At 43.7% G+C, this 25,556-nt stretch overlaps 1 protein-coding gene across 2 annotated transcripts in view; it reads right to left on the bottom strand.

Moving 5' to 3' along the window:
- The window catches only part of LOC142566014 (mitogen-activated protein kinase kinase kinase 13-like), a 673,242-nt gene that overhangs the window by 135,674 nt on the left and 512,012 nt on the right, over positions 1 to 25,556 (bottom strand). For both annotated transcript variants that reach the window (XM_075676704.1, XM_075676705.1), the window contains one exon: positions 13,310 to 13,368. In XM_075676704.1, the coding sequence (XP_075532819.1) occupies positions 13,310 to 13,368 (59 nt within the window). The remainder of the gene's footprint in view (positions 1 to 13,309; positions 13,369 to 25,556) is intronic.

The raw sequence follows: 25,556 nt of genomic DNA, 5'->3' as shown, positions 1-25,556 counted from the left end.
TCTAGGCACAACAAAAAGAAAAGCATGCTCGTCGGTGTGGTAGTTCTGGTGGTATAGAATGCCGTCCTGAAGGACATATCCGCGAACAGAGACAGAGGTAGGTGAAGAGTGAAGACGCTCAAGGAGTGCTCACAATGACAGAAAGCTGGGCTAGTTGGTAAGGATTCATTATGCAAAAAAAGTGAAGAGTGCAGACAGGACACAAGAGAAGAAAAGTGGACAACACGAACGCCGTTCGTGTTGTCCACGCCTCACTTTTTTTGCATAGGGAGTGCTCACAGCAATGTTAGCGAAGGCAGACAGAAAATGACAGTGCTGCAGTCAGGTGTTGGCAGGCTCATTGACCGGGTAACGAGATAGGCAATCAGTGTCTCTGTGGAGATGGCCAGACTTGTACATGACTGAATAGGAATATTTTTGTAAGCGTAACGACCAGCGACCAAGTTGTCCTGGGGCGCTATAACGTAAAGCTATTCCAAACTTTTCTATTTCAATTCTGCAATCAGATCTCCGTGATTGGTCACAAACTTTTTTGGACCACCCCCACTTCGCCTGTCGGTCACGCGACGTCACGAAAACCATGATAGCTCCCCATCTGATATGACGTGTGCACACGGATTATGCGTGATTGTACTGAACAAAAGAAAAACAGTTCTTTCCGATTCGACGCCTTTTCTCCATTAGGCCTCGGCTATTGGTCAAAAGCTTTAGGGGTGCACCCACTTCACCTCTCTGTCACGCTACGTCACAAAACCACGAAGACTCGCCGCGTCAAAGTGACGTGTACGCGTTAAAGATGCATTAATATGCCAAACAAAACTGAATTTTCTTCTGAATAGCTGCAGGCTGCCCCATTCCGAAAAGAATAAAAGATGGCTGCTGCCGATCGCTCAAACACTGGCTACTCAGAGCTGTGGGTGAGCATGGGTTTATTTCCGTACAGTAAAACTTTTTGCGTGGCCGTGTAACGTTTTTGAGCACTTTTTCCATGTTTACGACTTCCTTCTGCCAACTCTTTTTTGCTGAGGATCCGGTTTAGCAGCATTCTTAATCTTCCATTGAATGCCGCCTTGATTTTCGACCAGCCACCGCAAAGGAAAGCGGACCAATTGCAGACGCCGCCACTACCCTCTTCATCCGGTTATCAATTTTCAGTGCACTGGCTCGGCCCCATTGAATCCCTCCCCACTTGAGCGTGCTCCTCGCCTTTTTTTCAGCCAATTAGATAAGACACGCCGCTCAGTGCAGGCAATGTTATTCGTTCCTGCAGTCAACAAAAGTGACCTCCTATAGATAAGGAGAGCGTTTGATTGGTTTTTTCAGACAACCCTGCGGGTCACCGCCCGATGCTTGCATCGGCGTTTACGTAAATTTGATGTCAGGAGATTGGAATAAAAACATATTGGAATAGTTTTACGTTATAGGGTTCCTGTAGGATATTTCAGCGGGGATAACCAGCAGAGCGTGTGATAGTTTGAGATGGTAGAAAGGGGTTACACATATAAGTATGGGTGGAACTTCACAACCGCCCAAATTAGGGCCATACATTCATGCTCAGTTATGGTATACAGTTGAAACCCGCAATAACAAAACCCCGCGGCAACGACATTCTCGAAACAACGATATATTTTCATATCCCCGGCGAACACCCATAGGATTCAATGCATTTCATAGCTCTCAACAACGAAATGTCGCTGTACTACAATCTCACATCAACAAAATTTGACGGAACGTAACCCCACGTATTAACTACTCGCACAAGGCTTGCAGGCTCTAAAATGTGCTCAAATGCAATTGCTTTGCACTAAAATGGCATAAAATACCATATCTTTTATCTGGGCAGGTTGCACCGGTTTCTTTTAATGGTTCTAGTTACACTAATATGTTTGCTTTGTATTATCCACTTTGTGTGCTTGTGTGCCCCGCGGCTTCATTCATGCCAAAAAACTGTGCAATTGTATAAAAAACAATTTCCCCACCTGCATGGTCCTTCGTGACCGCAATATACTGTAAATAAATAAAAATAAATAAATAAACAGGGTGCCTACCAAGTTGGCATTTCCAAATTCCCTGAGTTTTCCAGGTTTTCCCCGAGTGCCTTTGCAAAATTTCCTGAATGACATAGAACTCTGTTCTATGTCAAGACGGGCTTGACACCATGTCACTCGATGCTGTCACTCTCTAGTAAGCATGCTAAAAATTTTAAAAACGACTTAATCCAGTTTGAATACTAAGCAGTAGCGCTTATTTTATTAAAAAAAAAAGAACAGAAGAGAGGGGTTAGTAGAATACACAGCGAATAATATATCTTCGAAAAAAATTGTAAAACCCGTTACAAATCGAGTTGAACATGTTCAAATACAAATAAAAAAGGAGATGCATACAGAAACAAATATTTTCAAATATGAGCTATTTCTATCAACTGATAGCGAGCTCAATGGTACGAGGCCCGAACTTTCCCACAAGTGAGATTCTCTCTCAGCAGCTGGAAAGTCAACCTCAACTGTCCCGACATATTCTCAGCCTGCGCAACACCCTCAGTGTTGCGTTTCACTGTTTTAAAGAGTTTATTTTGGTTTGGATGAGGGACACCTATTTCGGTGTCGGCCAACACTTCGTTTTTTGAGCTCAATCTTCTTTGAAGAAGAGGCAGCACACTTTCTTTCCTGTTCATTCCTCAATGTGTCGGTCCTTTCTGTTCTCATCCTTCTTCTGCCATGTGTTCACCCCATGGAACATTTGAAGCATCTTCTTTGTCAGTTGTCGTACACTGGCAATTCCTCCAGCCGATGACACAGCGTCAAAGATGATTCGTTATGATTCATCTCTGTTAATCGGGCCAGCATCAGCACGACTTTTGTCCCCTTTCAATAATATGACAGCAAATTTTCCTTGATAGAAGCACAAATTCCCTGAGTTGTCTGTGAGTATTTCCAGACTAGTCTAATCCCCAATTCCCGGTTTTCCCGGTTGATGGACACCCTAAATAAATAACATTACACCTGCGTGGGCGCCACCATTTTTGTTTACAAAGACAACCAAGTGCCGGGAGCGATTGCGCGCACAGGAAACCCGTCATGGCCACCATCTTGTTTGATCACTCATTCGAAGCAACGTTTTTAGAATCTAAAAACATTGGTTCTAAGTGGCACACATGTTGCATAGCAATGAATAGTATGCAGAGGACAGGACAGTAAAATTCAAACACACGAACAGTACGAGCGCTAACTTCCAACAAATTTTATTTTTCACATACATCACTTTTATATGTCCGAAGAAGGACTTATCATTTATAAACCGGTATCAAAGTCTCAGAAAATCTAGCTCTTTATTGCAGAGTAAAATAAAAGGTGTGCTCACACATGTTCGACCTGCTCTGTTTATGGCAAGATAAATAGAGCAGGACGCACATGTGTGAGCACACCTTCTATTTTACTTTGCGATGAAGAGCTAGATTTTCTGACACTTCCGATACTGGTTGTACAGTGGAATCTCAATGATACAATCACAGCTAATACGAATTTCCGGATGATACGAATTTTTCTGTGGTTCCGGCCGAGCCCCATTACTTTGCAACGTGCTAGAGAATGGTTGTTACAAATCAATTTTCGACCCGCGTCGGCTGATACGAAAATTACCGAAGACACTGGAAATTCTAAAGTGTGCTTGGCGAAAGCCAGATGCTGCTGCTGTCTGCGCTCTGCTTCCCTGGCTTTGCTGTTCGGTGACATAGCCAGTTGCTGCTGCCGTCTGCGCTCCAGTTCATTCACTTTGGTGTTCGGCGATATCGCCTGTCGCTGCTGCCGCTTTCGTTCTGCTTCCCTGCCTTTGGTACCCAACGATCTAATCGGTCGCTGTTAGCGTTTCCGTTCTGCCTCTCTTGCTTTCGCATCTGGTGACATGTTCAGTCGCCGCATGCGCATTCACTCCTTGTTCTTCTGGCGTTCGGTGTTGGGGGAATCCGGCATCCGCTGCCGCTTCCCCGAACCGCTTGGCGCAGAATCACTGGGCCGCTTCGGAGCCATGCGTCTCACTCACTCGACTGCAATGGGACATCTGTCGAAGGAGCGGCGGTGCAGCTGCCACTGCCGACGCATGGCCAACGTGCGCGCGCACTCATTCTACCACTATGTGACGTCACGGTTGCTATGCACAGCGGCGCCTCCCACCGGCGCGCCGGTTGCTAAGGAGAGGAGGAGGTTGTGCCGCTGCGCGGAGGAGAGGCCACAGTTGGCACGATTCCAGCGCACGGATGGACGCGACCGCGAGCATGAGCCGAAGCTTTCGCCTTAATAAACGCCGCCCCACCGGCTGCCGCGAAAGAGAACAGCGCGAAGTCACGCGATTTCTCCCCTTCTGTTTTGGTGCGGAGACGCGGACGCGGCGCCGAATGGCGCGGAGGCCGCGACTGGGCGCGAAGAGTTTGAAGCGGTGGCACTTTTGTTGCTTTTGTGCTTTTCCACGTGCCATTGGACGGAGTAGCTGGTGTGCTTTGGACTGCATTCTTTGTGTTAGACGTGGACGACAGTGAAGGTCCACCACTGGCGGCTGAAACGCTGCACGTGCTCGAAGTTCTGAGGCGTGCTATGGCCACGGATGAAATCAGTGACGACACGTGCACGCGTTCTTATGGATTTAAACACTCTGCTAAGTGACCTGACAAAGAAAAACAGGCAGAATGACATTAAAGACTTGTTCTTCAAGAAATAAATGCTTTTTACGTACGTGTGCCTGAGTGAGTTCACCTCTGACTCTGTAATTTAGCTAGTTTTAATAGTTTCGATGATATGAATTTCGGCTAATACGAATATTTTTCGTGACCCCGTGAGATTTGTATCATCGAAATTCCACTGTATAAGCGATAGGTCCTTCGGGCGTATAAAAGTGATGTATGTGAAAAATAAAATTTGTTGGAAGTTAGCACTTGTACTGTTTGTGTGTGTCTGAATTTTACTCTCCTGTCCTCTGCGCGCTATTCATTGCTATTCAAATCATGCACCAACAAGCCCAAAAATGAAGCTACGCTGCTGAAACACATGTTGCTACTGGCATGTGACGACGGTTTTTGCACATATAGTGGAGTGCTTAATGTGTGCCTCGGTGAGCAAAATGCAGCAAGAACAAGGAAATCCACGTCCCACCGACATGGAATTGTTTATGGCACTTTAGATGGCGGTCAGAGCATGGAGTGCCAAGCATCGGGCCTTGATTGAGTGATCGTCCGGGAATACACATTCCTTGCTTCAAGAATGCTGGCTTCGGTGCCACCCTACAGGCATCGCACCAGACGTAGATTTGCGTGAAGGGGCCGTAATCTCGATCAATTGCCTTCAGGTATATGAGATATAATCACTTTTGCGCATGGCCCTAGCAGCGTCGGCGCCTACAGGCACCAGCATGTGCTGGAGAAATGCTGCTGTTTGCTTGGAGTGCTGTTGCTCTCCATCCGGTGCCGAGTTACGCAAAATCTCGCAAAAGTGATTGTATCTCCGAAAGCAATTGACCGAGAATATTGCTCCACGACAGTGCTGGCACTGCTGACAGACGCATGCAGCGCACTTTGTACTGTTGGCAACGCAGTTCTATATCCTCGAGCAAAGCTTGCCAAAGTAGGCTAATGGAATTTTGACAGTAAAGTTTCGTTCTGTGATGCATTACCTATCTGTGCTGTCTCATTTTGCAACAACGAAATTCTCACGAATGCGAATTTTTTCGTGTTATCCCCCTGCTTTTGCTATTGCTAGGTTTAACTGTAGTTGCACTTGGAAGTTTACGCCGAAAATTTCAAAAAATTTATTTTGGAACGAACAAATTCATTTCTTTTGCAGTAAGCTAAACAGAATCATGAGAATATTACACAGACACCAACATGTTTTACTCACTATTGTGAAACTAAATGTGTATAATTCACTGTTTCTATTTACATTAAATTATTGTCATTCAATATGGGTAACCACTTCAAAAGAAAATGTCAATAAATTGAAGATATGTCAAAGACATGCAATTTGTGCTTTAGCAATTATTTCCTTAGAGACCACACTTCAATATATTTTTTCAAATACAGAATAATCTCAGTTGAATTTATTTACTGATTTCAACTAGCACATTACTAAAAGGAAATAACTACATGAGCTTGTTTAACCAAAACCAATCGCGCACTCGCATATAATACGAGAGCTACAGACCTTTGGTTAGAACGCTTTTGTCATACAAATTATGGGCAACAATCGGTATCATATCAAATTGCTGCTCAGTTAAAAATCCTGATTTCTATTGGACTGAACCTGGAAAATACATCCACATGTTCCTTTTTCCTTCATTTTTTATCAGAAGAAACACTTGAATGATTCTTTCTTCTTTATCTTTTATTTCCAAATAAACCGACGATGAAGTGCTTAGTTTTTGTCAGTTGCAATTTTTACTGTAAACTTTTCTTTTTCTTTTGTTTTTGGTCTGCATTCCAGTTTTATGCAGTTGTATTTTTTGTATTTATTTTTGTTACTTGTGGGGATCAAGGTGCCTTCCCATGCCTCGTACCCCAGCTCGCATGTTGTGCTTAGGTCGATCTCAGGAAACCACCACTGTAACGGCAATATGGCAAACAAGGCTAACATGCCAGAGCTCATTTTCCACCATGCTTCTCCCTCTGGAGTCGAGTCACCACGCAAGCGTCACCGGGACGCGCCCTGATTGTGCTCCCCCCCAGGCACTCTCTCCAACTGAGGTCTCTTCTGCTGAGCATCACCACGGCAGATGATCACATCAACGAGGTGGTTACATAGGACCTTTGCTCCCGCAACTTCTCGTTCTCGCTCTTGGTGGACCACTTCCCGGTTAGCCCTAGTGCAGCGGGTGCGCGTACTCTATCAGTCTTGTAATGAGCCTTTGCCCATAAAAGCCGTGACTGTCACACTGTGCTGTATTTTGGGTGAATAAACCCATGCTTGTTGGTGACTTGACTCTGGAGCCTCCTCTGCGCCATGTCAGAGAGTCGATGAATCCTGCTGTAGTGCCTTTGTGCATTGCGGAGTGGAGGAGTGTCATGCCCTTTCCTGACCGTCGCTCGTAGGGTGAGCCTTGTGCAAATCCATCTCCCCATACTAAGGCTTTGTACCTTCTTTTAGCAAAAGCTTTTTCACACTTGTACGTTTTCTTAGCGATTTTATTACATGGCGTCATGTGTTTTCTTCTCACTTTTTGTGTTCTTTATGCAATGCTTATACTTATTGCAAGTCACTTTGTACGTGGGTCAGTGCTGCTCACTGCCGAATTGTACCTTAGGGGGCTGGGATTAGTCAAGCTGCCGTTTATGCAGCTTTTTCCCATTACCTCCTTTCTCTTCTTGAGATCCATAAATTTGATTGACAGAGTCATGGATTGATTATTTGTTTTATAAAAAAAGTCAATTACGGCAATTGTCAACATACCTTTTACTTCCGAGTACTGCACTATACAGTAGCGCCTCATTCACATGTTAAAAAAAAAGAAGACGAGAAGAAAATGCCCTAACCAGAAAAACGTATGATTTGAAGTCACTAAAAAAATTCAGTAGACTCAACTGTGCTTGACGTCCACGTAGTGCGAAGCACGTGAATTGTTACACCATGAGACCCCAATGCACACCAAGCTGGTGGGGTTGAAGCGACCCGAGATGCGCACTGTCATTTTTGAGGCTTCGGCAAGCCTTACATTTACGCTCCTCGAATTCAGCGGCTTCTTTGGACAGGTCATTTTGGCAGAAAGTTCTGACATGCCCACTTGGTGAGGATCACTGCGGCATGAAAGGCCAAAGTACGCCGGGCTGGTTGGGCTGAAGTGGAGATTTGGTGGTACCAAAAAAAGAAGTTGAGTGCATGCCAGCATTTTTACGTAGGAGCCGTTTCACATGGGCAGGTGACTACTCAGGGGAAACTGCTATGGTAGGAGCCTACTGCTCTTAATTACATGTGTCTCGTGCCTTTGCTTGTTCACATGGGATCTAGCAGCCGAATAATTTATCATACTGACACGTGAACTCGTTTATCTTTTACGGGTGAGGGCTTTTAACATCTAAAACATGTTATCACTCAGTGCAGGACGCGTCCACATGTATCGCAAGTTTCTAGAATGTTATCGATGCTTCTATCCACTGTCTGCTGCAAATGGTGTAGAACTTTGTGGAAGGCACGCGGGTCCCAGCAGTTACTCTGGAACATTCAACGACTGATCTATAAAAGCCGACGCGCTTGACTCGCTGATCAGATTTTCACGATCGCCGACTGTGTTTGCCGTTGTCGCGGTTCTTTAAGTGTAGCCTGTTTTTGTGGGCACAGGTTTGCCCAATAAAAGTTAGTTTCGTCTTTCACAGTATTGCTACTGTGTTCTTCATACGTCACACCACGTGACATCTGGTGGAGGTGCTGGGTTTTAGCGGGATTGAAGTGGCAGACCTGCCTTGTTTACTTGGATGACGTCGTCGTCTTTGCCGAAAATTTTGACGATCACCTTAGGCGGCTTGCGACAGTACTAGAGGCCATCAAGTCATCAGGGCTTACTCTGAAGCTGGAAAAGTGCCGCTTTGCTTACGATGAGCTTCTGTTTCTAGGCCACGTCATCAGCAAATATGGAGTCCGCCCCGACCCGCAGAAGACAGCTGCCATCGCAAAGTTCCCGCAGCCCATCGACAAGAAGGCAGTGTGTAGATTCCCTGGCAAGTGTGCCTACTATAGGTGCTTTGTCAAGGACTTTTCACGCATCACAGAGCCGCTAACACATCTAACCAAATGTGATGTCGAGTTCAAGTGGGAAACGCCGCAGGCCGACGCACTTGAAGAACTCAAATGACGCATGCAGTCGCTGGTACTTGCACACTTCGACAAGGACGCCGATACCGAAATCCACACTGACGCCAGTAGCCTAGCTAGGCCTCGGTGCCGTCCTAGTCCAGAGGAAAGACGGACTTGAACGGGTGATATCTTGTGCTAGCCGGTCGCTGTCAAAAGCGGAAGGCAATTATTCCATGATTGAAAAGGAATGCCTCGCCATCATTTGGGCTACAGCAAAATTCCGCCCTTACCTATATGGCAGGCCATTCAAAGTGGTCAGCGACCATCATGCGTTGTATTGGCTAGCTAACTTAAAGGACCCTTCAGGACGGCTGGCGCCGTTGAGCCTCAGACTGCAAGAATATGATGTCCTAGTAATCTACAAGTCCGGACGAAAACACTCTGATGCTGACTGCCTATCACGCACCCCCATCAATCCCCCGCCGCAAGATGACAAGGACGACGACGCCTTCCTTGGAATAATAAGCGCGGAAGATTTCACTAAACAGCAACAAGCAGACCTGGAGCTAAAAGGCCTCGTCGAGTATTTAGAAGGGAACACCGACGTTGTCCCTAAGGCATTTAAGTGCGGATTGTCTTCGTTCACGCTACAAAACAACCTACTCATGAAGAAGAACTTCTCACCAGTCCGCGCCAGCTACCTTCTTGTTGTTCCGTTAGCGTTGCGTCCAGAAATACTGCACGCCCTACATGACGATCCGACCGCTGGACACCTACGATTTTCCCGGACACTATCGAAGATACAGGAAAGGTATTGGCCGCGCCTGACCGCCGACGTCGTCCGTTATGTCAGAACATGCCGAGACTGTCCGCGACACAAGACACCACCGACAAGGCCAGCCAGATTACTACAGCCAATCGAGCCTCCTTGCCGACCATTCCAGCAGATCGGAATGGACTTGTTGGGACCCTTTCCGACGTCAACAACCGGAAATAAGTGGATCGTCATGGTGACGGACTACCTCACCCGCTTCACTGAAACTAAAGCACTGCCGAAAGGTAGCGCAGCCGAAGTGGCAAAATTCTTTGTCGAAAACATCCTGCTGCGACATGGCGCCCCAGAAGTCCTCATCACCGACAGAGGAACAGCCTTTACAGCAGAGCTCACCCAAGCCATTCTGCAATACAGCCAGACAAGCCATAGGAGGACAACTGCCTACCACCCGCAGACGAATGGTCTCACGGAGCGCCTGAACAAAACCCTCGTCGACATGCTAGCAATGTACGTAGATGTCGAGCACATGACGTGGCACGCGGTCCTGCTGTACGTAACCTTTGCTTACAATACGGTGGTGCAAGAAACAACCCAGATCACGCCATTCAAGCTGGTTTATGGCAGGAATCTGATGACTACTCCAGATGCCATGCTGCCACACGTCTAAGACAAAGAGAATCTTGACGTCGCCACCTATCTCCAGCGCGCTGAAGAAGCCCGACAGCTCGCCCGCCTGCGGATCAAGAACCAACAGAGGACCGACAGCCGACACTACAACCTTCGACGACGCTACGTCGACTACCAGCCTGGAGACCATGTTTGGGTTTGGACCCCTATACGCTGACGAGGACTGAGCGAGAAGCTTTTACGCCGCTATTTCGGACCATACAAGATAATCTGACGCATTGGCGCACTCGACTATGAGATGGTGCAGACGGCATTTCGCCATAGAGATTCATATTAGTAGACCTAGAGGGAAATCTGGCGCAGCGATCGTTCAACCACCATGGGAATGATGGGAAGTACAGGCTTCGGATTGGCATTCTATTGACTGGCAAACTAGTCTACGAGTATTTTTTGGCAGTTTTGGTTTCGCTTCAAGCACAATTGCTATAACCTGCAGTGGGACAGTGCAACGCAAAGCTTTCTGCCTTTGTTATGTTGCTCAAAGTGGCGATAGCGCGATGGGCCAGCTTCTGGGACGATGTTTGTGTCGCGGTGCAGTGTCGAAGCTCTGACGAGGAAGCAACGGCATCGTAAACGTTGAAAGAACATGTTTTGAGCATCTGGACCTTTGTTTGTTAAGTGTGTTAGGTTGGCGCTGTAGCGTTACGTGCTTTATGAAACTTCAGAATAGGAAAAAGAAGGCACTACTGACACAAGACAGTTGCACTTCTAGTGGCTTGACAATCAAATTTTATTGAGGGCTTCATTATGCATTGCTCATTTACGTGCTCACTGAAATGCGTGTTTTAGGACTTTGAGAACACAAACTTACTTGTGGTAGGAAAAATTGCTGCTTCCTGGCTGTAGTCTAGTGTCGCAAAATGGGTAAGTGCAAAGCCACGCCATAACGCTTTGGAACCAGTACGTCAATATGAAATATGATGAAGCATACTCGTAGGAGGCAACTAGTGTCCTAGCTAGCACTGCAGCAGACGTGCTTAAAAGTACTTGGAGACGTTCAGCAATCGTGACAGCCGATGCAGCCTTTCGAAAGAGCGAGAGAGTTCGCAAGTGCCTGTCGTCTGCGAGAAAAGTCTCGCATTTGCAGCGAGCAGGCGTCGTAGCAGACGACACTTGTAGCATTCCGCTCAAGGGCGCAACACTTTCTCACACTACATTTTTATTTCCAGAAATACTTGATGAGAATTTTTGTATAAGTACATGCACGGTTGTTATTGCTGTTGCAAAAATAAATAAATAATTATTCTTTGGCATTAAATCGGGAACAGAATCACACAAGTATGCATACCCTAGTGTGTCCTGGTGACAAACCATAGTAAACCATGCTTCCATCTCAAAGTGATACAAAGTTTATGTAGCGTGTTGTACATTATATAACATATTGCAGAAATCAAATTAGATTCTATGCGATAATATTCGAGTATAACTTTGTTTACTGCGCCGCAAGCAAACGCCACTAGTCTAAAGATCGAAGTCAATCCGAAGCCTGTACTTCCCATCATTCCCATGTAGGTTGAGGCAACGCTCATGAGAACCCCCGTAGACACTAGCGCCACATTTCCCTCTAGGGTATGTATTTAGAAACTCTATGCATTTCGCTATTACAGCGGTGCTGCTCACGACCTGAAGTAGTTCATGTTGTGCGACTTAAGCTGTTCCACCAGCGCTAATGAACTTTGGGGACGTCGCATAGCTGAACTTTGGACTTTTTTTGGATTGTGTCACCTTGGGCTTCGTTTTTTGTTGTTTTGTTACTTTGTTTAACAAGTAACCTTTTTTGTTTCACAGTCCTGTTATGTTTGTAGCATCGGGACGATGCCTTTTGAGAGGGGGGAATTGACACGTGAACTCATTTATCTTTTACGGGTGAGCGCTTTTAAGGTCTAAGAAATGTTATCGCTCAACGCAGGACGCGTCTACATGTATCGGAAGTTTCTATCCGCTGTCTGCTGTCGCCGAACCTTGTGTAATCTGATTGCATGTATGCACAACACGAATGGTGTAGAACTTTGTGGAAGGCACGCGGGTCCCAGCGGTTGCTCTGGAACATTCGACGACTGATGAAGATGAATAAAATTTTTATTTGATTTGATCTATAAAAGCCGAAGCGCTTGACCCGCTGATCAGATTTTGATGATCGCCGACTGTGTTCGCCGTTGTTGCCGTTCTTAAAGTGTAGCCTGTTTTTGTGGGCACAGGTTCGCCCAATAAAAGTTAGTTTCATCTTTCACAGTATTGCTACTGTGTTCTTCGTACGTCACTCCACGTGACAATACGATCACAGTTTGGCGGTGTAGTGAACATTGGTGCCTAAAAATCTTACTTTCAGGGAACGTATGAACCAATAAAAAAAAATAAAGAAGAGCAGCTGTATTTGGTCATTTTTTGTGTTCTCAATCTCAAGTTTCTTAACACTGGTGCTGGGTAACTGTACGAAATGGGATTGTATCAACAACGTTCTACTATATTGGCAACAATTATGGATTCTGAATATATATATATATAGATAGATAACTCTTTGACAGGCAGCAGAGGCTCACTGTTTGATACACAACAAACCTAACCTTAGTGTTTTTGCTGAATATGATCTCTGATGTGTATTTCATAAGGCACCTAGGATAAGAAATAACTATGGACCTCTGATTTTCAAACATACTATAATATTGTTGCATCCAAGTAAACAAGTGAAAAAAAAAAACAGCGGCACATCCAGACAATCTGGCTGCAATCGCCATTAAATCTGAAGTAAACTGAACTACAACACTGAGCAAAAGTGTGTAAACAAATTTTCTGTACTACTGGTGTTACAAAAAAAAATGTTTAACAACTACTCTTTCTTCACGAAAATATCTTGTAAACTTTGAAAAGTTTCCTAAGATCAAATTATTTTATCTTTGCATGAAAAAGAACCTCACAACACTTTTTTTTAGGTATCTGGCTGTTAAGATTTTATGCAAATCCCTCAACCATTCAGATTCTTCGCTCCAAAATTACTTGACACTATGACAATTCACTTCAAACCAAAAAAGATGGCACCACCAAATACTGAGCGCAGACCCAGAGGTTTACAGTGGTGTCTTACCCTTGTCGTGCAGTGTATTCATCATCCACTTCACCCTCCTCTTCAGAGGTAGTCAGATCCTGCGCCAGGGTATAACAACACCTTCAGAAAAGAGCTCATTTCTGTTTTGGTGAAATGAGGTAAACAAAACAGAGTGCACCATTTGTGTCAAGTCTAATTTTGTATTACACAGGTATCCAAAGAATGTTTATGCCACAGTTATACCAATGCTTGTAAACGCTTTTGCATGATGATGCAGTGTGCTGATACATGGACACCTTATGAACTGCTAATGACAAGTAATTGGACAGCAAGCCACTTAAACAGTTCTAAAACTCACAAATGTCTCAAGAATAAAGCCAAAACAGAATTTCTTTTTATGTTGCATACCACACAAAATCTGTTTCCGAAATCTCGTTTCGGCAGTGCAAACATCTAAATAACCACTTGAACATCACACATCGATGCTTTTTAAGCTTTAAAGCCTGAATAAATATGTACTGAACATTTCAAACCCAGAAACAAAGTACATTTCAAACCCAGAAACAAAGTTTGCAGGTTAATTATGGAACATTCTTCATGAACTTTCCTTCAATGAAATGTGTATGCTCGGTAGCACAAACCTTTAGATATTTTTAATTTTGCAACTGCCAATGGAATACTCAATGAGATGAGCAATTTCGGCAGCCAGAACCTCAAGAAGCTGTGAAATGTTCAGAACCACCACCCAGACCAGTTCATAACAGTCACTTTGTTTTGCTCCAATCGATGCTTAACCCTTTGTGGTACAGTGGTACAAATATGTACCACTTTTTGGGCACGTTTCAAATGCCCATAATGAAACAACTGTTCAAATTGGAACCAATTTTACTAGTGCTGCCATCTACCAAGGCATTTAGAAAGCTTTATGGGCGTTTTTATTTTATTCCGCCATGTGGCGCGAAGAGTAACTTAGTTTTTGCAAATGTCTTCATTGCGGTTCAGTACGTGCTGCTGTGGCGTGGGAAAAACTCACTCAAAACGCTGCTTCAACATGGCTACTAAGTGCCTCCTTTTACCCGTTTACTAAATGGAACCTAGTGATTCATCTGCAACCATATACATACATTGAGGGTGCCCTAATTGTTCACCGTTTTGAATTCTATGTTCTGGACTCGCTTTTGGCTGGGGTTGTTAGGCCTAAGTGGACGGCTATCGCACCGGTCAAATCGCACAGGCCGTGCATTTGCATTCTTTCTGAAAGCGGAGGTAATAGCAAAGGATTGTCGCCCGTAAAAGCAAGAAGGCGACGGCAAGCATATGGTAGGAGTTCCTGACGACATCAGACTTCTCAGCCAAAATCGTCACCCGTAGCGGTCGGCCTGTCGACAGAGGTGCAGGTGGGGCTCCATGACACAGCAGCAAGTTCGAACGAGCTTTCTGTGCAGCAAATGCCAAGTTCCGCTATGTGTCGAATGTTTTTAGCCATTCCAGAAGTGATCAGCAGCATTGACTTTGTAAATATCGTTCCTGTTACACATTGTCTCTTCATTTTAAACCGCCTGCGGACAGCGGTACAAATGTGTACCACATTTCATTTCTTCTAGTAAAGTCAGTGGTACATATATGTACCACTTTTCTTTCGAGAACTGCTGCACCATGTTTCTTGAAAAACGTGTCAAACATTTTCTTTTGCCCTGCTGAATGTTATTCTTCAGATTTTATGAACGAAATTTCAAGGAAAAAGTAGCACCTCACAAAGGGTTAACTAGTCACCAGACTGGTTCACAACAATGCCTTTGTTTTGTTTCTCTAGCTTCATATGGTTTCTCCTTCCCTTATATTGCATACCGGCTGATGTCGATCCAGTGAGCCAGTTGCAGTGCAGTCAGCAGAACAATTTCTTTTCTATTGTCATTACACAGATGCTCAAGGCGCGAAGCTGTCTCGCTGAGGACACAGGCACTGTCAACAAACAGTCAACATTCTGTTCAATAGGCTCCGTGGTGCACCAGGCCTGCCTTGCACTGCTGGCATGAACGCTCACTAACATTGATTTATTTATTTATTCTGAATACCATAAAACGCAAATGCTTTGTAGAGGGGAGTGGGTTACAAGGGAACAATAAGTTATACAAGTTAAAAAAAAAAGAAACGGTAATGCAGAAACCACTGAGACAGATCACAAAAAAAAAGTAATGATAAAACAAAAAACCATGTGATACAAACAAAATGACTCGCTATATAGCTCATTTAGTTGCAATGAAAAAATACAAATAAGGATTGTCTGAACAAATAATGATCCAAGTTGGAAACAAGATTGGTGGGAAGGTGGTTCCGGTCATGCGAGGTGTTCAGTACGAGTGTAGAAATGTGTTTGTTTGAGAGGATGTACACCCAACTTTACTAATGTGGTCAACCCACGATGAAAGGTATGTAGGTGCAGGGATGAGCTCAGTGTGTAGATGATGATGGTAAACTATGAAATAAGCATAAGCGAAAAACTTTTCTGCGTAATGATAAATAAGACAATGATAAACTGGCTTTCATTGTTGTTACGCTGGATGCACAAAAATAATTCGCTAGTATGAAACGAGTGGCATTGTTCTAAATCAGTTCCAAGTGCATTAATAATCACCGTGAGGATCCCAAACAGCAGCAGCATATTGTAATTTGGAGCACACAAGGGTTTTATAAAGAAGCAATTTTAATACTGTTAGAGACTTAATATAATTTTGATGTAATTTGATTTCTGTTATTAATTATTAGCATGAGTTTTCGATGTTTGATCAGACGCTATATTGATTCTGAGATATCAATAGCACGAAACTTGAACGTTCAAGTATAGTACTGTTAAGTTTATAAATTGGATGGTGTTTGTTTGTGTGAGAAACACAAATGAATTTGCACTTATTATTGTTTAATTCCATAAGCTACTTGTCATATCAATCCATTATAGAATATAAGTCTGATTGTAACATATGGTCATCGTGCTCACAGCAACTTTTTTATATATAACACAATCATCGGCGTAAAGATGAATATTAGAAGAAACAATTTGGTAAATCATTAATGTAGATTAAAAAAAGCAATGGGCCTAAAACAGAACCCTGAGGCATGCCAGATTTGACACATGTTGGTGAAGAATCGTGATTGTTAATCGTGACATACTGAAGTCGATTGGCAAGAAAATATTCTAGCCATGCTAGTAGTTTACAATCTAGATTCAATGCTGAAAGTTTGACCATAGGAAGTGCATGGCATACTTTATTAAATGCTTTGGTGAGGTCTAAATATATGCAGTCAGCTTGGGAACTTCTGTCCAGTATGGCGTGCAAGCGATCTGTGAATAGTAGTAGTTGTGCGTCACATGAGCAGGATCGGCAGAAACCATGTTGAGCACCTGTGAAGACGTTATTTGAGTCTAAGAAGTTAAAAATGTTGAGTACAGTATAAGCTCCATAATTTTACAAGAAATACTCGTTGATGAACTTGCCCGGTAGTTAACCCTTTAAGTGTCAATGATGTAAATATACGGTGCTGCGAACAAGTCCAATATGGTCAATGCCGTACATTTACGGTGCCGTGTGTACGTTTAAAAGGCACGCCAATTTCCCCATTTTTCCTTTCTTGGCATGTGCTGCCACAGAAGAACTTCACTTTGGCCTAGTTGGTATTTACTGCATATCATACTGACCGCAAATAAAGACGGGGACAGAGGGCCTTCGTGCATACGCCTTCGTGCATAGTGTTCGCAGACAGCGTTTCCCAGTAAACATTACGGTTACATACGCTCCAGTTGCCAGGAAGCATGAGAAGAAGTCAGGGACCTTTGAATGTTATCGCGTTCCACTCTTAAAGGTGAAGCTTAAACGTCCTCTAAATTTTTTTTATCGATAAAAGTCGATTTAATCAAAGATGGAGGAGACATAATGCTTGGAAAACTGGCGGCTTTTTATATGAAGTGTCTATCGACTGCAAGGGTCCCAGAAAACTGGAAGAATGCAAACATTATACTAAGCCACAAAAAGGGAGACGTTAAAGACTTGAAAAAATATAGGCCCATTAGCTACTCCCAGTATTACCGCCCGTGCTGTTTATGTGTTCTCTCCCTCTGTCCCCGTCTTTATTTGCGGTCAATATGATATGTGCTGCCACTATGTGGGAATACAGGAAATTTTTTTCTCGCACCTCCCTCTCTCAGTTTTCGTTTCATGGTTTGTTTTAGGGCTAGATTGCTCCAGCGCATCTATATACTATATACTATTTTGCCCCATTTATTGGCTATCACACGCTTGCGCAATGTTGCACATCTTAATAATATATGGTGGCCATGAACTGGTTTTATGCGATATTAAAGCGAACCTTTCTCCCACTGGTTTTGATGCTGCATTGGTTGGACTGTGTAGAGAGTGGTCTGCTGTCAACAGAGTCGTCGCACTGTCGGCAAGACTATCAGTTGCAGCAGCAAAGTAGACTTCACATAGATAATTTAGAAAACATAATTCAGTTACGCGAAAATTCAAAGAAACCCTTCTTTTCAGCATTTCTGCCATTCTCAGACTAGCCGCCATGTCCGCCATTTCTGCGCGCCGGCACGCAGGTGTCTTGGAGGCCACGGAGTGGCGTGCCCAGTTCCTTGCAATATTTCCAACTGGTGCTTGCCTCCGTCGCATCGCAGCCCACGCAAGAGGCCGCATTCCTACCGCAAAGCCCGCCTTCGTGCATAGCGTTCGCAGACAGCGTCCCGGTAAACATTACGGTTACATACGCTCCAGTTGCCAGGAAGCATGAGAAGCAGTCAGGCACCTTTGAATGCTATCACGTTCCACTCTTAAAGGTGAAGCTTAAACGTCCTCTAAATTTTTTTCATCGATAACAGTCGATTTAGTCAAAGATGGAGGAGACATAATGCTTGGAAAACTGGCGGCTCTTTATATTAGGTGTCTATCGACTGCAAGGGTCCCAGAAAACTGGAAGAATGCAAACATTATACTAAGCCACAAAAAGGGAGACGTTAAAGAATTGAAAAAATATAGGCCCATTAGCTACTCCCAGTATTATATAAAATATTTACTAAAATAATCTCAAATACAATAAGGGCAACACTGGATTTTAGTCAACCAAGGGAACAGGCTGGCTTCAAGAAGGGATACACTACAATGGATCATATTGACACGTGTACTTATCTTTATCGATTATCGACCTGATTATGTCATTAATCAGGTTATCAAGAAATCCACGGAGCACAATAAGCCTCTCTATATGGCTTTCATAGATTACGAAAAGGCATTTGATTCAGTAGAGATACCAGCAGTCATAGTGGCATTATGTAATCAAGGAGTACTGAATGCTTATGTAGATACCTTGGAAAATATTTACAGAGGTTCTACAGCTACTTTAATTCTACACCAGAAAAGCAGGAAGACATCTATAAAGACAGGAGTCAGACAGGGAGACACAATCTCTCCAATGCTATTCACTGCGTGCTTAGAAGAAGTATTTAAGCTATCGAACTGGGAAGGCTTAGGAGTAAGGATTGACGGCGAATATCTCAGCAACCTTCGGTGTGCCGATGACATTGTTCTATTCAGCAACAATGCAGACGAGTTACAACAAATTATTGAGGTCCTTAACAGAGAGAGTGTAAGATTGGGGTTGAAAATGGATATGCTGAAGACAACGATAATGATAAATAGTCAGGCAAAGGAACAAGTTCAGGATCGCCAGTCAGCCTCTAGAGTCTGTGAAGGAGTACGTTTACCTAGGTCAATTAATCACAGGGAACCGTGATCACGAGAAGGAAATTCATAGAAGAATAAAAGTGGGTTGGATCGCATACGGCAGACATTGTCAGCTCTGACTGGAAGCTTACCATTATCATTAAAAAGGTAGGTGTACAATCAGTGCATTTGATAACAAGTCAAGAACCGCGCAAAGAGCGATGGAATGAATACTGCTAGGCATAACGTTGAGAGACAGAAAGAGGGTGGTTTGGATCAGAGAGCAAACAGGTATAGACAATATTCTAATCGACATCAAGAGAAAAAAATGGAGCTAGGCAGGTCATGTAATGAGCCGGTTAGATAACCGTTGGACCATCAGAGTTACAGAATGGGTACCAAGAGAAGGGAAACGCAGTCAAGGATGGCAGAAGACTAGGTTGAGCAATGAAATCAGGAAATTCGCAGGCGCTAGTTGGAACCAGTTGGCGCAGGACGGGTAATTGGAGATCGCAGGGAGAGGCCTTCGTCCTGCAGTGGACATAAATCAGGCCGATGATGATGATGCTTGGAAAAATATTTTTGAACTGCCAATGTGAAGATATTATCGACATGGCATGAAATCATATTTTTGGTTGCCAACTCACGAATTCATGATAATGAAATGAAATTTTGCTCTCACTGAAATTTACTTTTTCCAACTGCCCGATAATTCGGAAAATTTTTCAGCCCCTTCTGCATAAGAAAAGCATGTTGGCAAGTGTAATTCTTTGCATGAAAGGTTAAATTTCAATACAATAAAATTTTGATATAATGAAGCACTACTTTGATATAATGAAGCAAAGTGCTGATTTTATAACTTCGTTATATCAAAGTATCATCATCATCATCATCGTCCTAGCTACGCCCTCTGCAGGGCAAAGGCCTCTCCCATATGTTTCCAAATACCCCGGTCATGTGCTAATTGTGGCCATGTCCCTGCAAACTTCTTAATATCATCCGCCCACCTAACTTTCTGCCACCCCTTGCTACGTTTCCCTTCTTTTGGAATCCAGTCCGTAACCCTTAATGACCATCGGTTATATTCCCTCCTCATTAATGTCCTGCTCATGCCCCCCCCCCCCATTTCTTTTTCTTGATTTCAACTAAGATGTCATTAACCTGCATTTGTTCCCTCACCCAATCAGCTCTCTTATCCCTTAACGTTACACCATCATTCTTCTATCCATAGCTCGTTGCGTCGTCCTCAATTTAAGTAGAACTCTTTTCATAAGCATCGAGGTTTCTGTCCCATAGGCGAGTACTGGTAAGACAGTTATTTTCCTGTCAAATACTTTGTTATGTATTTTTACAGGTATGTACGTGACTCCAGGTCAGTTTATCGGTGCTGTAAACACTACTCTGTTATACACTTTTCTCTTGAGGGATAATGGCAACCTGCTGTCTCACATGTCTGACACATAATGCTTTTCAGTGTTGGCCTTACAGTATGTCGCTACATTGGTTCAATGCAAATAGCATTAATGTCAACATTAATCGTGAGATGGGTGCAGTGTTAATTTTTTTTCCTCGCTTGGGAAAACCTACTCCGATTTATTTCTTAACTATGTTAACCTTGCATTTAAAACTATCATAACCTTGCAGTTAGGAAATCGCAATCATAAATGCTCCATCTGGAGGCTTATACAAAAGTGGCAAAGCGCGTTTTCCATTAATGCAATTAGCATTCTTACGATACTTCACACGCTTTCTGGTAGCTGCGTCTCTAACAGTTTTTCTAAAAGCTTAGGTCGCTGGGACTCAATGGATAGACCATAGGGCTGCTGTGCTGAGGGAACAAAACCAACCCTCGGACCAACTTGGGTCACTGGATATGTGCCACTGAGTATTTGTTGCTCTTCAATGACAAAAAAAAACACCCTTTAAGATTTATATTTTTATTCACCATATAGTCATACCCTACCAAGTCATCGTCCGTATGCAATGCGAGTATCCTGACATATGTTCTTTTTCTGTTGAATACTTTGTTACATATTTTTACAGGTATGTATGTGACTCCGGATCAGCTTCTCAGTGCTGTAAATGCTTCACTTCGAAGTAATTTCTTATAATCTCTAAACACGTGCCGCCGCAGACCAGGTGTTTGAAGGTCACAGTATTTTGGAATATTATTTTTATTCACTGTATAGTCATAGCCTACCAAGCCATCGTTCCTATGCAGTGCGAGTACCGTGACATATGTTATTTTCCTGTCAAATACTTTGTTATGTATTTTTACAGGTATGTACGTGACTCCAGGTCAGTTTATCGGTGCTGTAAACACTACGTACACTTCTAAGCAATTTCTCGCGATCTCTAAACACGTGGCACTGCAGGCCAGGTGTTTGAAGGTCACAGTATTTTGGAATGTTATCAATTTTTAGCCACTATAGAGCCATAGGCTGCTCGTACGTGATTTGTGTATTCACCAAATAATTTTCTTTTCGTTAAGTGGATTTCGTAACATTCCCAGAATGCTGCGTGGTCACTTCATATATTGTGCTGCTAGTTATTTATTAATGCTAAGCTGAACACAAAACTTTGTTGTTTCCAACCAACGTGCAGGCTCACCTTGAGGCAGGCAGCTTTGAGCAGCACCGAGCTGACAAGCGGAAAAAGCTGAAGCCGAATGCCATTCTTTTTCAGCGGCAAGCTGCTGTTTCATTGTGCATCAATGATTCTGTGCAAACCTATATGCTTCATTACTGCTGTATATTGCAATCCGATTCTGCTCGTTCGCATTGTGTAACGTGTGCTGCTGGATTTGCTGCATCCCTGTGTCTGAGGTATTTTGTAAACATCAGTCATGCGAACCCAACAGATAGCAGCAGTACAAGGCTAGACTAAACGGTTTCGAAAATTAAGATGATAGATGGAGTTCCTCGTGTCGTGAGATTAGGCAAAGATCAGTATACTTCCAACCTGTGATGCTCCTTGCAGCTTGTGCAAGCTTGTGATGCTCCTTTTTTTGTACTGCAGATTTACCTCGCCAAAGAAAAGCAGCAAATGATAGGGCAAGACCTGCTGTGCTACTGGAAGCATGCCAAAAACAGGCAACATCGTTTCTACGGCCATGAATTCTACACCGCTCGCAAGCAAACAGGTGGATCCAGCTTCATTCGTAGATGCCGCTGAGGTGTGGCGAGCACGGAGCTATCCTCTGCCGATGCACTTGCAGGGATATCTGAAAATGCACAGCTGAACAAAAAGCTCTCAGATATGGGCAAAAAATGCAGACAACTCAATGAGGTTCCTAAGAAGGCCACCTTCACAATTCAAGGTCTAAAAGAAATAAGGTAAAGAACTTGGAAAACAACATGGAATTATTCGGACAGCATTTGAAATTCCTCAATGATGACCAACTGCAGGCACTTGGGCGCCAGAGCAAAAAAGGGAAGCACTCTGCCCGCAGAAATGATCAAGCAGGCACTTCAAATAAAGTTTTCGTGCGGGAAAACAGGTTACGAAACCCTGAGAAAGCTGGGCTACCCTCTGCTGGCCAGCAAAACTCTTGTGTGTTGCCTTCAGGGCCTCAAGTTTCTTCCTGGAATTTTGACAGAAGTGATCGACGTTTTCAAAATGAAAGCAGAGAACATGCAAGATATTGAAAAAGACTGTGCCTTGTTCTTGGATGACATGGAAATCGCTCACGGCTATGAGCTTGATATTGCTGAGGATGTGGTATTGGGGGGGAAAACTCTGCCAGAGGAGGCAGATGAACCTGCTCACCAGGTGTTGGTGTTCATGGTGGGAGGTCTGAATACAAGGTAGAAACAAGTCATCGTCTACCACTTCACCGGAAGTCGTGCAGAGGATCGTATTCCCAAGGACTACGTCATGGAGATAGTGCAGCTCTGCGCTGACATTTCTCTCAGAATCCACATTGTAACTTCCAACTTGGGGGGCCTCGAACTGGGCTATGTGGCGCGAGCTTGGATTCTACAGCCACAGGAATTCTAGTACCGTATGCTCAGTACTTCACCCCTGCCTGGAAGGCAAAGAGTTGTTTTTCACCACAGATGCTGCACACGTGCTAAAGAATATAAAGTCACAGTTGCTTACATAGGAAGCGTTCATTCTCAGTGATGTCTGTCTGCACAACCTGCCATTAAAAGAAGTGAAAGTGGACCACGTGCGCAGTGTGATACAATATGATGCTGGTCAAGAGCCAAAAGTCGCCCCGAGGCTCTCAGAGTTGAACACTACGAGGGGCCACTTCACCAAAGTGAAAGTGGGAGTTGCTGTCTGCTTCTTTAGGGAAGTTCCTACCGCAATTCGGTACCTCATCAAAGAAAAAGCTATAGAGCCGGAAGCAGAGACAACAGCACGGTTTTTGGAGTTGGTATTGTCACATTGTATTGACCACCAAGAACACACCAGGAAAACTGTGAATAGCGAAACTAACTTTTATAAGGTGAACTTCTGCCCACAAAAGCAAGTGACAATGAAACTACAACGAAAGCAGTGAACACAGTAGGTGATTGTCAGAAATCCGATCAACGGGTCAAGCGCGTCAGCTTTTATACACGAATGATCGAAGGTTCCAGAGAAATCACTGGTGCCCACGTGTCTTTCAGAAAGTACTACACAATTCGCATCGCGCATACATGCAATCAGATTACACAAGGTTCAGTGACAACAAACAGCAGATGGATTAGCGCATCCTGCACTGAGCGATAACATTTGTTAGATGGTGAAACACGGTCACCCGATAAACATAAACAAGTACACTTGTCAGTAATCAGCTGGTACACCCTGATGTCTTCCCGCCACCTGTGAGTTGCTCTCAGCTTTCAAGACATCCAGAAGTATCACGAAGCAATTGAGTTGCTGAACTCAGCACTTGAGACTTTTTAAGGAATGAAAATGGGAAGCACAGCACAGTGGAAGCAGTGGAAGCCTTCATGGCAGGTTTTTTGATAACAACAACAGTTGTTCTTCGTCTGCAGGATATTCTCTTGCAGAGTAAAGAATGTGACTTTTTCCTCACAAGCAGAATTTTACAAGACTGTCTCGAAAATTTGTTTCCAGTGGTGTGCATCAGGAAGGCTGTTCCGAACGCTTATGATTTGAAATACGCCTTGAAGCTTGTGTGAGTCAGCCAATTTCTTCACACACCAGGAACAACAAACTACCAAGTCGGTAACATGCAGTACCTCACTGACGTGCTGTCAAAAGGTAAACAAGAGCGTGGAGAAGTGGAGGCCGAAGACATTGACGACTCTGAAATTTCATTCATTGAAGAACTTGAGACAAATGAATGCAACATCCTATTCTACATCGGTGGTTTTCTTATAAAAGGGATATGCTGCCAGCTGTTGCAGGATGCACTCAGTGCAACACTGCCTTGTTAAGGTTTAGGTGACAGCGAGGACACGCACCTCACCCTTAAAAAATACAGACGTAAAGGTGGCAAACTTACATATCCAAGTGAGAATGTTTTGCTGATGCTGAAATCATGCGAAGAGCATTTCAGGGGCATCATAAGCTGGACTGAAAGCTTGCTTCACTTAAGGTCCCTTTTGCTGGCTGTGACTGAGTATTTGAGAAAGATGATGCACGCTTGCATGAAGACCTGCTACAAGCACAGCAAGTGTCCCGAGAAGCTCCTGATGTCGAGTTATGCGAGCCTGAGGTTTCGCATACATCTGTGCCACATTGGTGCGAACGGCATCAACGAACATGGAAGCAAAACATGTGCCAGGGTGAGTCTGCAGTGACTGATAAACTGGACTGGTTTTTTACTGTGTGTATTGGCAGTTCTTTTCTACTTTCAGAACATTTTATTGTTTTATTATATTATTTTGTAATCATAGATGTGCCCTTGTTCATGAGAAAATACCACATGCGCAAATAAAAGAATCATTGTGATCTTTGAGCTGATTAAGGCTCTTATTTTTGCAAGGAGGTTATTTGCAGTGAAAATAATGATTGTCAGATCGATACAAGACACAGCCTCACTGAGTCGGAATGCATCAGTAATACTTCCCTGCTGATTGGATTGGGTGCTTTTATATATAAGGCAGATCTGAAAGATCTGATCAAGGCAGAAAGATCTGATCAAGAAATGCCAATGTATGAAACCCTCTAACCCTACAGCTAGAATAGAACTGGCAGAACTTTCCAAGTTAATCATAAGCGTAAGACAGCTGACATAAGGAAGTATAATATGGATAGAATTGAACATGCTCTCAGGAATGGAGGAAGCCTAAAAGCAGTGAAAAAGAAACTAGGGATCGGCAAGAATCAGATGTATGTGTTAAGAGACAAAGCCGGCAATATCATTACTAATATGGATGAGATAGTTCAAGTGGCTGAGGAGTTCTATAAAGATTTATACAGTACCAGTGGCACCCACGATGATAATGAAAGAGAGAATAGTCTAGAGGAATTTAAAATCCCACAAGTAACGCCGGAAGAAGTAAAGAAAGCCTTGGGAGCAATGCAAAGGGGGAAGGCAGCTGGGGAGGATCAGGTAACAGCAGATTTGTTGAAGGATGGTGGGCAGATTGTTCTAGAAAAACTGG

This window comes from Dermacentor variabilis, unplaced genomic scaffold (genome assembly GCF_050947875.1).
Source record: "Dermacentor variabilis isolate Ectoservices unplaced genomic scaffold, ASM5094787v1 scaffold_12, whole genome shotgun sequence".
In the NCBI taxonomy this organism is placed as follows: Eukaryota; Metazoa; Arthropoda; class Arachnida; order Ixodida; family Ixodidae; genus Dermacentor; species Dermacentor variabilis.
The sequence above is the reverse complement of the archived record's forward strand: the minus strand, read 5'-3'. Positions and strand labels throughout refer to the sequence as shown.